Here is a 16,519-nt window from a genome sequence, read left to right as displayed (position 1 = left end):
ACGAATGAAAGAGGTATAACTATTTAGATTCTGAAATCACATAAAGTTCACAGTAGAAGATGCCATCAAGTTTAAAGTTAGTAACAAACATAATATGGCTAACTAAAATGTTAAAAACAAACAGGATATATAAACTTAGAAAGCCGTGGGACTTGAAGAGGCCAATTTTGAAAACTACAATCTTAGAAAGCAACGATCCACAATACCATAATTTTTTTTTTATAAATCTACATATAAGATGTCAACTTTTGGTAAAGGATCTATTGACAACGTATTAATTTGAAATAAGATCAGGGAGTACAATATGTGTTCAAGGTTCTTTATGAGGTAATGTGTCGCCAGATTGTATTCCAAGTGAAGGTAGGAACATATAGAAGTGACAAAATGTCCAAGACTTTTGAAGTTACCAAAGCCTTCGTTAAGACGAAATGCTGGGGACAATACTTTTTTGAAGATTTAATGTCAGAGGTTCGCATATATACAATCCATTCGAAAAGGTAATGGGTACACATTTTAAACATTGTCATCTAATGGATGTTGAAAAATTACAGGAAAATCATGTCACATTGGAGAGTTTGTATCATCTGTTCGATGTAAAAAAATTACTATTCTTTTCTTATTTGGAGGATCGACAACATGACCATGATAGATGAGTCAGCTGGAGAGAAATAGGAGCATGGGGAGACTTTTATGGACGATATTAATTTGTTGATTTCACTGAGATTAGCGTTGCTGACGACATATTTCCAAAAAATATTTAAACTTCCATATTCATGTAGAGCATTATCTCATTACAAGCAATGAACCTAATTAAAAAAGTGTCTGGAAGTTAAGATTATATTTCTTTCATTTGAGCAAATCTCCGGCGGTAAAATATTAAAGGAAAAGAACAAGAAAAAAGAGAGGAAAATCCTAACTATTTTTATACAAACCCATATTAAATCATAAGGAGTTGATAAGTATTCGGGACACAAATTATACAATATATTAAAAATGAACCAACATCAAGGCCCGTGCCGTTACGACGCGGGTTAAGTGCTAGTCATTAGTACAAAACAAAGCTAGGCTATGTTTGCCTGTGTTAGTGGTGGTCAGGATTTGTCCACACAAAGATAAATCAAGGGTTGTGGTTCTCCTGACCACCCTCTACAACTCGCACGCGTGGAATTAATTCCAATATTATGAATGAAAAATGAATAATCAAGTCAAGATATGGATTTTCAAAAACTATAACGTAGAGGTTCGAACTCATGACCTATTGTGTCATAAGAGTGGCATCTAACCAGTGTTCCACCTTGGTTGGAATTAATAGAAAAAATAAATTAACGGTGGTGGTTTGTTCAACTTAAATATCATAATTGCTTTATTAATTAGTGTTTCACTAATTGCACATAATAAATAATCTATTCATTATAAAGCGTTCTTTAATTAGTATTTCACTAATTGCTCATAATAAATGACTAATCATTTTTTAAATATAAATGTTTTCTTAATTAATTATAATATTTATTTCTATTAATAAGTAATTTTGATAAATAATATCAATAGACATTTTTGGCGACAATGAGTAGTAGAAGAGGTGGAGTCCGAAAGATTAGTGGTGGTTAAGGGCGGAGCCAAACACAATTATATTTATTTTTGTTCTTTTATCGTAAAATGGGATACAAAGTCCATTTTTCACATGCATCCAACTTGCCAAGAAATTTTCTCCCTTTTTCCTCAAATTCCTGGCTCCGCCCCTGATTTATGGTGGAAGAAGTAGTGACGGTGAGTGCTGGTGAGTAGTGATGGACACAACATCGGTAACATCGTTGTGTGGAAGATGTGGTTGGTTGTTTTTAACACTTTTGATAAATGAAGGTACCATATATTTCAGGGATGATATCATACAAGATAATATTTTCATGATCGTACTTGGATCACCCAAATGGTACCCCTGTTATCTTTGGTACTATATCGTATAAATCATGATTTTTTAATGTTAAAGTAAAATTGATTGTAATACAAAAAAGAATAAATAAACGGAAAAAAATAATGAAACTAATCAATTGACGACATTTTGTTCAATCTAAACCTCATACATGGCATTTGTGATTGAAAATTAGAATTGCGTCCAACAACCTACATGGGGTGGGCGGCAGTGATGGTGGCAGTGGTGGAGTCAAAAATTGACATTGAGGAGGCTTATTTTTTTTTTAAAGAAACATGTAAACTTTGGTGGACTAAACCATAAATATATATGGAAAAAGTACTATTTATAAAATAAACTAAAAAATTTATGTAGTTATTGAAAATTTAAGGGGTTAGAGCCAGGTTAGTCAACCCTTGGCTTTGCCACTGGATGGTGGTGGATAAAAAAATGGATTCATATGGTTTTATGGTGGTGGCGGGTATTGGTGAACAAAAACATATTATGCTAATTTCGTAACGCCAATATGTAACATTATATTATAAAGTATAACACGTGGTTGATCATTATAATGTTAAAATAAACTTGATAAAACGCATGTCCATTTTAAAAAATTGGTGCAATCAATTGCCGTGTTATGTAATAACTAAACGGACGACACGAATCAATATCAGAACATATGAAATTATTTATTATCGTTTTGTCTATGTAAAGAGTGGTCAGGATTTGTCCTTGACAAAAATAAATTTACCGTTGGGGTTTGTTCGACTTAACCACTTTTAAATGTTTTATTAATTTGTATCTCATTGATTGTTCATAATGATTAATTAAATTTCTATTATAAATGTCCCTTTAATAATCTAACATAAAAACATAATTTTATTAATAAATAATTATACTAAAAACTATATTAATTCTAAAAGTGGCGGGTGTTTGTGAATGGTGGAGGAGTTAACATTACTATTGGTGGAAGAAATAGTGGCGACAGATGGTTTTTATGGTGGTGGGTGTTGGTAATAGTAGTGGATAATAATAGTTTTTGCTTTTTCGTGTGTTTTATTGACCGAGTAAAAAAAAATCTTCACCAAACATGCAAAATTGTATTGTGAAAGATGTAATTGGTTGTTTTTAGCACGATTGATAAGGACAAAAACCAAATATTTCGAGGATGATAGTGGAACGTATAAGACAATATGATCATGATTATTGGATCGCCAAAACGGTATCCGTATTATATAAAGGCAATTGGTGTACCCGCGTAAGAGAACATTATCGCTCTCTCAAGTACTATTACATTCTTTTTCCTGAAAGACCATAATGTCGAGTTGTTTCGCGAAAACTACCTACAAAGACAACAACGTACTTTCACTCAATTCCCGATTTAAAACCTTATTGACAGGGAAAATGTATTTACATTCTAAAATTTTTGTTTGAAAATTATGTTTGTTCATCAAAATCATCATAAAAAACTCTAAATCATAAATCTAAATTTTTCCTCCGGTGTTTATAGAATATTTTTTATATTTTACATTCTCAAATCATGCGACCTCTTGATTACAAATCAACAATATCAAATTACGAATCAATATGTATAGGTTTCATTCACTGGGTTAGAAGATATAGTAGATACATATGGGTAGATGACAAAGCAGAACATGACTGAAAATAGTTCAATAATTTGGTCAAGAAATAAGATCAAAAATTTAATATTAACTTTCTATAGGACTAATTAGATCGGCTTCGATAGGAGCCGATTAAAATATGGATTAATAATAATTTTCACGTAAGACAATTGCAAAACATAGTTTGGATAACTCTGCCTATGTAAAGAGTGGTCAAGATTTGTCCTTCCTCAATCGCTATGTTATGTGAGAAGAAGGTGATATCTAAGATTGAGGTACAATTCAAATCAATTAGATTCATACCATTTACAACTGGACGCCTTGAAAAAAACTTACGTATTGTTATTATTATTACAGTTAAGGGATACATTGACCACACATGTGCAAATAGATCACTTCGCAAATGATTGGTGTTGCATGTACTGGCAAATTAATTAAGGAAATAAATATAGTTTTCTTAGTTACAACACATTTCCCATATTCTATTACAATTTTAAAACTCTTATCATCTAAAACACCATAAGAAACAAGATTTTTGTAGATGTCCAGAACATGAAGAGCTTCATTCAAAATGAGAGTCTTGCCAGAAGTGAGCTTGAGCCCAACTTTGCTTTTTCCTACCCGAAGTTGCAGATGAGTTATCCATATAGAGTTTCTCGCTTTCCCCTACCTTATTATGAGAGGTGAAAATATCTCTATTTCCACAGACATGTTTGGTAGCACCTGAGTCTACCCACCAGTCTCTCACATTTGTTACCAAATTTACTTCAGACACCGTGCCAGAAAATTCATCTTTGTTATTTTCAACCAAATTAACATCATTTTTCTTTTTAAGTTCCTTACGGTTTCTACAGTGAACCGCCATATATACAGGATTTCCTCAAGCATAGAAATCACCCTTAAGGCCAGAAGCAGTGTCCGGAGTATTTTGGATATAGTAAATTAGACGCGATGTAAGACTTATTTTATTTTATTTTTTTTTTAGTTTTTCCACAATCTATTTATTTAAGAAAAATAAACATTGCAAATACATAACATCAACAAAAATTGGACAGATTACGTTTGACAATAATGGCTACTGATGGTCCAGAAACGGCAAAACAAAGGAATTGCTGTAGAGGAATTGTTGGGATATACAACGGATTACTTGATACGAATGAAAGAGGTATAACTATTTCGATTCTGAAATTACATAAAGCAGTAGAATATGATATCAAGTTTAAAGTTAGTAACAAACATAAAAAACAAACAAGATATATAAACTTAGAAAGCCGTGGGACTTGAAGAGGCCAATTTAGAAAACTACAATCTTAGAAAGCAACGATCCACAATGCCATAATTTTTTTTTATAAATATTCAACGTAGAAGATGTCAACTTTTGGTAAAGGATCTATTGACAACCTATTAATTTGAAATAGGATCAGGGAGTACAATATGTGTTCAAGGTTCTTTATGAGGTAATGTGTCGCCAGATTGTATTCCAAGTGAAGGTAGGAACATATAGAAGTGACAAAATGTCCAAGACTTTTGAAGTTACCAAAGCCTTCGTTAAGAAGAACTGCTGGGCACAATACTTTGTTGAAGATTTAATGGCAAAGGTTCGCATATATACAATCCCTTCGAAAAGGTAATGGGTACACATTTTAAACATTGTCATCTAATGGATGTTGAAAAATTACAGGAAAATCATGTCACATTGGAGAGTTTGTATCATCCGTTCGATGCAAAAAAATACTATTCTTTGCCTATTTGGAGGATCGGCAACATGACCATGATAGATGAGTCAGCTGGAGCGAAATAGGAGCATGGGGAGACTTTTATGGACGATATTAATTTGTTGATTTCATTGAGATGAGCGTTGCTGACGATATATTTCCAAAAAAATATTTAAACTTCCATGTTCATGTAGAGAATTATCTCATTATAAGCAATGCACCTAAATAAAAAAGTGTCTGGAAGTTAAGATTACATTTCTTTCGTTTGAGCAAACATCCGGCGGTAAAAAATTAAAGGAAAAAAAGAAGAAAAAAAAAGAAGAAAATCGCAACTATTTTTATGACAAACCTATATTAAATCATTAGGAGTTGATAAGTATTCGGGACACAAATTATACAATATATTAAAAATGAACTAACATCATGATCCGTGCCGTTACGGTACGGGTTAAGGGCTAGTTCAAGGCATAAACAATAGTTTGCTTGTACACTTTCTTAAAGCAGGATTATTAGGCCCTACTGTACGAGACAAATACAAGGGAAACATGGCTTGACATTGTTGACAATTATGATTAAATTGGAAGTGAAAGTTCGAGCTGCCCACTAGAAAAAAAATTTAAGAAAAAACAGTACAAAGCCAAATGCAACAAGAATTCAAAATCAACCAATTTCTAGCTATTCTATTTCATCATCTACATATAGGGAACTAACCTTTCCTAGAGCTATTGAGATTCACATACTAAACACTAACACTACTAATTTGACAGTTACATTTACATAATGCTCAAAAACTAAAACAACCTTGGTACAAGGAAACAAGGACTATTGAAGAAGATTTGTACAGTTGATTTTCATTATTTCTATGATGAACCGGTTGTTAAGGATACGGGCATCCAACTCAAAACCAATTGACAATGAGTGGAGAGGCCCTAAAAGATTATATAAACTGCAGGATCTTAGATGGATGCCCAGACAATGTGGGGCTAATAATCTCAACACGTCCCCTCATGTGTAGCCTCGTTGGGTCTAACACGTGGACAATTTAAATCGGGTGATACGGAGTAAAGGCGCCGTCAAATGACTCGTCGCAAATAGCCTGCTCTGATACCATGTTAGTTATTTCACGTTGCTGATACTCGTCGCAAAGAGTATCACGCAAACAGTTGGAAGTGAAGTTTATATCAACCAAAGATCAGGTTGCTGATATTTTTACGAAAGGGTTAGTTACTTCACGTTTTAATTATCTGCGAAACAAGTTGAACATTCGGCAAACTCATGCACAACTTGAGACGGGATGTTAAGGATACAGCTATCTTTCGTAATTGCAGCTCATCTTTCATTGTTACAGCTGCAATATCTTTGATTCTCTCATGCCTTAGTCAGTGCCTTAATCACCGGTATACTGTTATTCTCATTGAATGTATTTGTGTTATTCTCATTCATGTATATTAAATCCTATTTAGGGAAATGTATTTGATATATAAAACAATAGAAATCCACCAAGTTTTTGTGTGGAATCATCCACCCAAAAGATTGAGTTATGTTTCCGGTATTAACCGGGAAATGTCGAAGTGAAATTATAGTTTGGGTAATGCAAGAGTATGGAGTTCGGAATTCTTGGAGTAAACGTTATGTCATTAACCATGCGAGAATTCTGGAGCACTTTTGTAGTCTGAAGCATATGTGGTGTTTTAAGAATGGCCAGATTCTTTTTAACTTTTCTGATGATCGTGGTGATCCAGCTATAAATGACCCAAAGAATGGAAGTGTTAGAGAAGTAAATCTTTATGGTTTGAAAAACATATGCTTTGAACCAGGGAGTTACTTTGAAACCTTAGTTTCACTTAACTCTGGTATGTATGTGGGGGAATATGGACATGTAGAATTATCTTTGCATCGCCGCCATACCGATCCGATCAAGAAAAAATTAAGAAGAGATTAATAAGGAGAAAGTCCGAAGACGATTAAGGCTAAGAAAAGAAACAGGGGAGTAAAGGAAGTGACGATTAAACTCAAAACAGCAACCTTGTTTGCATTAAAAAGAAAAGAACACGACCAACAATTGTAACAATTTGTAAGTAGCTCGCCACTTTGGATCAAAAAGATGTAGATCACTGACTTCTTCAAAGAAATGAATGAGATTTCAAGTGTAAGTCCGTGGAAAATGTAGATCACTTTGGATATTAATTAAGTAAAAAGACTACATGTGGGGGACAGTGACCGGCCAAGAACACATAAAAGCAGAGAGCCAGAGACTATCTTTGGACTCATTGAAGTGAAAGTTTGGAAGTTAAAAGGAAACCGGTAACAGATAAAACAAATTTTCTAAGCAAAACAAAAAACGATCACGTGATTTTCTCCATCTTTTCTTTTTTATTCGTCTTCATTTTCTTTTTCATCTTCATTTTCTCTGTAGAAATATCATCAGAGTGTCCTATATGCAAAAATCAAGAGACGGAAACAGAAGATCACCTTTCCAGAAAATGTCCTTTTATTAGAGCAATCTGGTTTTGATGCGACTTGAACACAGTCAACTCGCAAATCAACACAGATTCGATTGTTAAGTGGGTTGAGAACTGGATATCAAATACTATCTACTCAAAAAATTGTGAACACATCGCAACGGTCACTTGGTTCCTGTGGAAGTATAGATGTGAAGTAATTTTTAGGAAAACTAACTCATATCCATATGCATTGATCCAACAGATTAGGAATTTTTTACAAACTCAACCGTCTAATAAAGAGAAGTTGCAAACAAGTGCTCAAAAAAAGAAGACAAAAACAAATAAGCGGAACAATTTCAACTCTGATTGGATAATTTTTACAGATGCCTCCTTTAACAAGAAGAATTTGACAATGGGCTATGCTTTCATTCTTTACTCGATAGAACAAGAAGCTTTTATGCATATTTCTGCAGGTTCAGATTGGGCTTCCTCGGCTTTACACGCAGAAGCAAAATCAGTTTTGAAGGCTTTAAATTGGCTAGAAGATAATATTTTCTCCAGTGTCTTTATTGCTACAGATTGTAAAGTTCTGTCAGATTGCATTAACAAAAAAGATGCAGCAGTTGCCTGGACGGCGGAGAATACCATTGAAGACATTATTTCCATTCTGGACACTCTTCCACAAGCCAGGATAAAATTTATAAACAGAGATTACAATGCTGCAGCAGATTCAGTAGCAAACGAAGCAAGAATAAGAAGACTACAACACTTTTCGAAGCATATGCAACAACAAATCCACAAAAAAAAAGTATTCTTTCTAGTGTTTTCGAAAAAAAAATAAATTTGTAGAAATTTTGTATTATCTTGCTTAATTAATATATTCAAGTTTCTTATCAAAAAAAAAAAACGGAGAGAAATCAAATGTACTCAAATCTCAAATAGAAATGAAGATGTTATCATCTTATAATCTCAATTATAACCTGTATAAGACTACTGAATCACGAACTCTATGCACTAAATAAATGAAATTTCAACGCAATCCACCAAAATGCTAAAACCTGAAATTAACCCGAATTCTCAAAAATCCCAGCGGAGTGTGAGAAAATTAGGAGGAGGAGCTCACTTGAATCGGCTGAATTTAAGTCGTAAGCAGCGCAACTAATGCTTGACAATGAAATCTCTAGCTACCCAGCTGTGTAGATTTCTGCAGTACATATTTAGAATGATCCAAAGAAAAATAAAACAGAAAGAAACAACTTAGTAAGAAAATAAGTAAAGAAAATCATTTACCAGGAGAGATTTAGAATGCTAAGAGAGTTTTTTGCAAATTTGGTTTGGAAGATGAAGGAGAGATTAGACAGGCAAGCCATGTATATATAAAAATGAGGGAATATACATGGGTTGCCTGGTGATTTCGTCTGGATGAATGTTGTCGTTATCTTCCATCAGGAAAAAACAGGTTTTGATGGTAGAGAAAGTTATAAGGTTATCTGTAACATGAGATGAGTGTGTGATAGAATAAAACACGTTAAATTTCTTCTTCATCTGGTATTGTCAGTGAACTGGGGGTTGCTTGTGTCATTTTTATTAGTAACTTTAACTGGTTCTTTGAATGGTCATACCCTATCAACCTCAAATCGTTTTGTTATGTCAGAACCAACTATGCAACATAGTGCATCGGCAACTACTTGTTTTCATGAAAGCCGTTTCCACTGCCAACTCTACATACTAGTAATATGTAAATCTCTAATCGCACAACCAAAAAAAAAATGCAGCAGTAGGGAGACGAGACTACGATGATGCTCTTAAAACCTTAGATAGCGTATCAGCAACAATTATCATTCAACTACCCAAAAAGCTGTTTTAACACCAGTCCACGGCGCGCCTGAATGTACTTCGGTCCTTTGGCAAGCCTGCATAACAAAGCATCTCTCACAATCTCCCTTTTCCGCATCAATCTTTTTTTCTTTTTTTTTTTTTTGACCATTCTACACTATCCCTCTCATTTCTAACAATCCCCAACTTTCGTGCTTCACAATTCAAGAAAACACATCTTCGGACCATGTTGAACTTCCTTCTTCCTCTATTTGGTGTCGCCCAACAAATGTACCCGAGTTAAGTGAAACTAAAGTTTCGATATATGGTTCTGTTCCAAAGAAGACATTAATGTTATACGGAAGACCACGTATTTTCAAAACTCTCTCTCTTGCAAGCTTCGAGTCATATGAAATCAAACTCTCCTTTGACCCCTCCTTCCGTGTATAAAGGACTTCACCATTCTGGAACGTCTGAATCGCCCTTCCATAGGTTAGATCTAGCTCTCGTCGAATGCACAGATGCTTGGTCCAAGTATAATCCTTCATTGTCTACACAACATCATTATCCTGGTCATGGTAAAGTATAAGGCAAAGTTTCCCTTCCCATATACCCAAAAATGACATGTCATGGGTAGCAAAACGTTTGTCAGGAAATGGTGTATAGCGGAATGTCTCATCACAAATATCAAAAGAAACAACATATGGAGGGGCTTCAGATCCAATGCGCTGAACAGCAATCCAATGCAGAACACCATCAACAAGTAGACCACGTTCTCTATACCAATAGAAGGTATACGGAATAAACCCAAGGCTTTTCCATGAATTTAGTCCTAATGTATAAACTCTAGCTTCAGAAACACATTCCCCTTTAATACCCACAATCCGTAACAACTTAAAATCATCAGCCTTGCAATCAAAACCAAACCCATACGAAGTCCGAATACCCCGTGACTCCATATCTCCTGATGCATATGGAGGATATTCAATCGGGGTTGCTTGAACTTGTTTGAATTCTTTCGTACTACGGTTCCAAATGCAAATAGTACTAATGTTATGACATGGTTTTATGCAAACCAGACCATTACAAGAACCAAAGGTTTGAGGAACGCAGTTACAATATTTTCTCCGAACGTGATTACGGTGCATAAATGGATTACCATTCCCAGCAGCTTTTCCTAAAAACGGTGAAGATAGCGATTGTGATGTTGATGATGATATAACATTATGACTTACGAAAAACATGTGAGGTTCTGTAAGTAACCTTTGATGATTGCTAACCAAGAGATTAAACTTATTCATTTGAATAGCATGTTTAAGATGAAGTTTTATAAAATTAGGGTTTTGAAATAAAATGCACCAGTTTTTGGAAACACACCTGAATCTTGAAATAGACTTGACTGGTAGCCATGACAGTATGTTCTCAATGATTTCTTCTGGTAACCATGACAGTATGTTGTCAATGATTTTTTCTCGTAACCTTGACATTATTTCTCCTCTCCTTCTGGTAACAGTGAGCGAAAATAGAGCAAGGTCACTATGTTTGGAGATCAACCACCTCAACTATATTGGTATAAAAGTTCAATGGCAGGAGAGTATTTATATGACGAGATATAAAATCCTAGTCTAAAAGCAAATACGGGAGATATAAAGCAAAAGTTAAGTAGATACCGGTAGGGCTGCACATGTGTCGGTTTGGGTCGGTTTTGACCTCACCCACCACCCGACCCACTGATGGCGGGTAACAGAAGTTGTCACCCGCAACCGACCCAACATCACAATGGGTCGGTTTTCACCCGACCCATTGTGACGGCGGGTTTGGTCGGGTGGGTGGTGGGTTACCCACCATAAAATAAAATGACATTACATTAACAAGGAACAGAGTTATTGAGTATAACTGTATAACAGTATAAGTGTATAACAAAGTTGAGAAAGTTAACAATAAAAAGGAACAGAGTTCAATTGTTCAAAGCTCAAAAGATAAAAGAGTGCATTACTATTGAGTATTGCCTACTATACTAAAGCCTAATATCATATAAAGCGACCAACAACGAGTCGCTGCAAGCCTGCAAGTTTGTGGATGTTTTACCTCCGAATGCGCTGAAAGCCTGAAATAAAACGAAGTCTGTAAATTAGTTACAGTAACAAAGATGAACTCAGAAAGATCAAGCTACTGACAATGACCCTTGGCGTCATTACCTTGTCTAAGCCAATACGAATCAATCATCTATGAGTCTATGATGATAGAAGAAGCAGCAAGGTCACTGAATAGCTCTGCAAGCGAAATGAACAATTAGAATGAATGAAAGGGTAGATGAATTTCTTGAAACAAGTAAAATAGCTCTGCAAGCGAAATGAACATTTTAGTTTATCCATCCACAACAACAGCAAGTACCAACACAAACTGCCCATCAGTACACCGGACAGTCACTGTAATTAGATGAAATAGTACACGGTATCTACGCATGCTTTACAGTTTTATTGTACTTCTCTTACAGAAACGTTCTAAATATAGGATAGCTAGATGTCCTGCCTGCTATTCGAAGTCTTGAAGTGAAAAACCCCAAAAATTCTCTAATCAGTACACCACCTAATCTGAGCATTATCCTTCTAGATACTAATACAAACACAATACCATAAATTGAACATTAACGACCTCAATATATAACACAAAGTTTAGACAGACATGACATAAAGCTTCACTACCAAAGGACCCCAATAACCAAAAGACCTCAATAACATAATGTCCAAACATAAAGCTTCACAACCCTATTTTTAGGTCGTTAACTTGAAAAACTCAGATGCAAAAAATGATTGCCCTGACCTATGCAAAAAAACTCAGCTTCATCATAATCTCAACATCCAAATTCAACTATAAGAACATATAAAATATCCTAATACTAAGAACATCAAGATAACAGACAATACACAGATCAAAGCAAAATTTGAAAAGCCAAATTTCAAGATTCTCAAACCATAGAAAACAGTATAACAAACATCAAACAGATATAAATTTATTTAACAGTTAGCATCTAAAGAGAAATCCTATTATGTAAAAATAAAAGTAAAAATCATCTAAGAAACAAGAACAAAATAACTGAATTTAAGAAATCCAATTGATATGAGGTACACGACATTGTGACAATGCCTCTGACATGTTGATATAGAGATAACTATGAGTGATCTTCGGATTTCAAAATATTTTTGTTATAGATTACTAACATAACAGGGCAGTTAACATAACAGGGAAGTTAATCTATTCACATAGCATGCATTATGTTTAGTAAACCATGTACTTTCATGTAATAAACATGCTGCAGTAAAACTCACAGTGTCATGAACAACAATAGAGCCAAGGAAACTTTAGACATACCAGACTCAGCAATATCAATCTCCTCCTCCTCGACTCCAAGGGTAGATGAATCCATGTCTATTGGTGTTCGTAACCAATTTTGTAACAAAATTAAGGCCTCAAGTGTCTTGGGCTTTAAGGAGCTTCGAAAAGGATCCAAAATTCTTTTTCCGTTACTAAATGCTGATTCTGAAGCAACGGAAGAAACGGGAATAACAAATATATCTTTAGCCATAAGTGGCAAAATGTCAAACCTCGCAGCATTTACCTTCCACCATTGTAATATATCAAAAGTAGCATTTTCATTTGTGGGTGTGTAGATCGGTTCAGCCAAGTACCTTTCTACCTCAGATCTCCCATTGTCCTCCACATTACTCAATTGATGCTTTCGTTTATTCCTTCCCGCCATATACTTGGCCTTGCTAGAAATAGTACTTCCAAAACTCGAAGAACTTTGAGTAGAAGTAGAATTAGTCTCGCCCACAGATTCTGATGAAGATACTGCACATCTAACATTTTCTGCTTTACAAGCTGCAAACAGCTCCACAAAATTTTTCAGAACTTCTTCAACCCATTTTTCTACAAGTTTTTTCTTCATTGCTGGGTCATAATGCACAATTAAATCTTCAAAAGTCACAAATAATCCATGTTCTTTCTCTCGTGGATCAAGAAGTACAGCCATAAACATCAACGAATTCATCTTTCGGTATGTTCCCCAATATTTGTTGTACTTGAGCAACATTACAGCACCCATGTGGCTTAAGAAAGGGTCCTCATGTGTATTTTTCCATTCTTCTAATTCTTGACGAACAATACCAAGTTCCAATAAGAAAGAATGAGAAGTAACATAAGTAGAAGTTGAAAATGCAACAGTTGCTTCATAAAATACGTGTAGAAACTTAATCAGAACTCTCGCGGTGCACCAATCGTATCGTTCAGGAGCATGCACTTTTGGCCTGTTTTTTTTCTTGGCTTTCCTGACAGCAGCAGAATCTTCTTCTTCAGTAGTATCAAGTTCTTCTTCATTGTCTGATTCCAGATCATAATCAGCATCAAGATCAACAGTGTCATCACCATCACCCATAATATTATCTGGTACTGGAATATCAAAGCAAAACTCTTCACAAAATGCCTTATCCAACTCACGTAGCCTTTCAAATGCCTTTTCATATCTTTCAGCAGCAACAATCATTAAGTAAGTATAATTCCACCGCGTTCTCACATCTAATGTCAGACCCTTTTTACAATCTATTATTTCCGACTCAGCAGCCTCCGTAAACCTTTTATATCTTGCGGGATATTTCGTGACATATTTTACCACTACCTGATCCTGAGAAGTGATGTATGATACTTCTTCATACCGTCCTTCACAACAAGTGCAAGTACGTGAGTCGCACATCGAACATGTAAATGTTTAGCTCCGAGTAATGCAAAACCCCAACTCTGAACTCTCTTCCTCAAATAGTCAACAACAACTTTATTTGCGGACGCATTATCAAGCGTCACAGTGAAAACCTTTTCAAGTCCCCAGTCTAGCAAACATTTCGCCAAAGCCTCTCCAATATTTGTACCTTCATGGCTATCAATCAAGCAAAAACAGATAATTCTTTTATGTAGTTTCCAGTGATGATCAATGAAATGCGCGGTCACTACCATATAATTGTAATTCTGCGATGATGTCCAAGTGTCAGTAGTAAGGCACACTCTTATCTTGTTTGCTTTGAAATAACTTTTCAGATTAGCCTTCTCTGTCAAAAAAAGCTTGCACACATCACGGTATATTGTCATACGACTTGGAAGCTTAAATCGAGGCTCAAGATACTTACAAAAAGCTATAAAACCTTCACCTTCAACAATTCTAAAAGCCATTTCATCGGTAACGATAAATCTAATCAGCGCTCTCCTGCACGCATCTTGAGAAAAAGACACCCCAACCAACTGTGGTTCCTCTCCAAGCTTGCAAGGCTGGAAGTCAAGTGTTTGTTGTCCGTCAGCTCTAGCCTCATTCATTTCATTCTTATACTTCTGACACTTATCCAAATGATGTTGGAGATTAGAAGTCCCATGTTTCTTACCATCCAAATTTTTCTTACCAATCTTGTAATTAGCTTTTTTGCAATATTTACATTTCGATCTCTCACCATTTTCATAAATATCATAGTGATCCCATACCTTTGATCTCTTCACACCAGCATTAGGATTATTATCTAATGTTTCACTTGCGGCACAAGCATGTGAAGGTTCAGAAGCTGGTGTAGATGAGCCAGCGGTACTTCCTGTCCCTGCTGATGGTCCATGCACTTGTCCAGAACGCGGTGGACGTGGAGGGGGAGGTCCCATTTGTGATGCCACTCCATGTATAATTGGAAGATTAGAAGCAGAATCATCTTCTGAGATTTCAACCATGGTAACCTGCACAAAAGAAACAAGTTACATCGGTAAAACACATTACAATCAAACACCATACTAACACCATACTCAATTGAATATTTGCAACAATTGAAAGTACTAACACCATACTGAATTGAACAAAATACTCATGACTTAGTTCAAATACCAAATAAATTAACTAGGTTGTACTAAAGAACTGAGATTGATTTAAAATTTAAAATCAAACTACTGGTTCTGATTCTTCTGAACATAAATGAGTAATTCCAAATACTCATTGTTGCAGTTACAACTTAGAAGAATAACACCTTTAAAAACACATAAATATTAACAACGAGGTCCACACTCCACAGTAAGACTTCTCCATGATATTATCATTTATACAAACAAGTTAAACCCTAAATTGAAAATGCATGAATCAACGAGGTCCACACGGCATTTATAGACTGTATTTTAAGTTTCAAAATTCTAATTGACTAGGTAATTTTCACAAACAGTTATAGACTACTCTAAAAAATCAATTAGAACTTGCTAGGTAATCAATTCAAGGCTTGATTTATGATGGTAATTATAACTTATTTGGCTGCCTAGATTTACAAATCTTCATGAAATCATTTATCACATTAAAATATATACACATCTTGATATTAAGAGTTAAACACAAAGAGATTAGACAATTTCAAGCTAAATATGTCGGTGTGCAAAATCATCATAGCAGGAAAAGAGGTTCACGGAAAAAGTTAAGTTGTTAAATTCTCGGTTGATAAACATACACATAACTAAACTAAATTGAGCGCTGCCTAAACACATAAACATTCAAGAATCATTTGAATCTACTGATTAAACTCTTCGTTACTGAGTTCTAACATAGTAACATCATACCAATTCATTCCAAAGTGAAATTAAAAAACAACACCCTAAACAGATAAACCCTAAATTGAAAATTACAAGAAATCACATCATCAAAAAATTACAAGTTTATAACGGTTCCTAATCTTACCTTCCGTTATTGGTTTGCTTCTGGTGATGTCGATGATCCACAAAGCGAATCTGAGACTGAGCGAAGAAAAAAGAATGGAGTTGGAGAATTGGAGTCTGTCTGAGAAGGAGAGAAGACTCAGAAGAGGCCGCGGAAGAGAAGAGAAGGAAAATGCGATTAGGTTAGGTCTTTTACTTTTATACATCAAGTCAACGGCTCTGATAGTTCATCCTAGGTTAGATCTAAGGGTCAGGAATCCTACGTTAGTTTTGGGCGGGTGGGTGGGTCGGTTCGGG

At 35.1% G+C, this 16,519-nt stretch overlaps 1 protein-coding gene across 1 annotated transcript; it reads right to left on the bottom strand.

The window, feature by feature from the left end:
* Positions 1 to 10,056: 10,056 nt before the first annotated feature.
* On the bottom strand, positions 10,057 to 10,806 carry LOC113312106 (F-box protein At4g22390-like). The gene has a single exon (XM_026560864.1). The coding sequence runs from the start codon at positions 10,804 to 10,806 to the stop codon at positions 10,057 to 10,059; it is 750 nt and encodes a 249-aa protein (XP_026416649.1).
* Between the last annotated feature and the right edge of the window lie 5,713 nt (positions 10,807 to 16,519).

The sequence above is a fragment of the Papaver somniferum genome, chromosome 9 (genome assembly GCF_003573695.1).
Source record: "Papaver somniferum cultivar HN1 chromosome 9, ASM357369v1, whole genome shotgun sequence".
Taxonomy (NCBI): domain Eukaryota; kingdom Viridiplantae; phylum Streptophyta; class Magnoliopsida; order Ranunculales; family Papaveraceae; genus Papaver; species Papaver somniferum.
The sequence above is the reverse complement of the archived record's forward strand: the minus strand, read 5'-3'. Positions and strand labels throughout refer to the sequence as shown.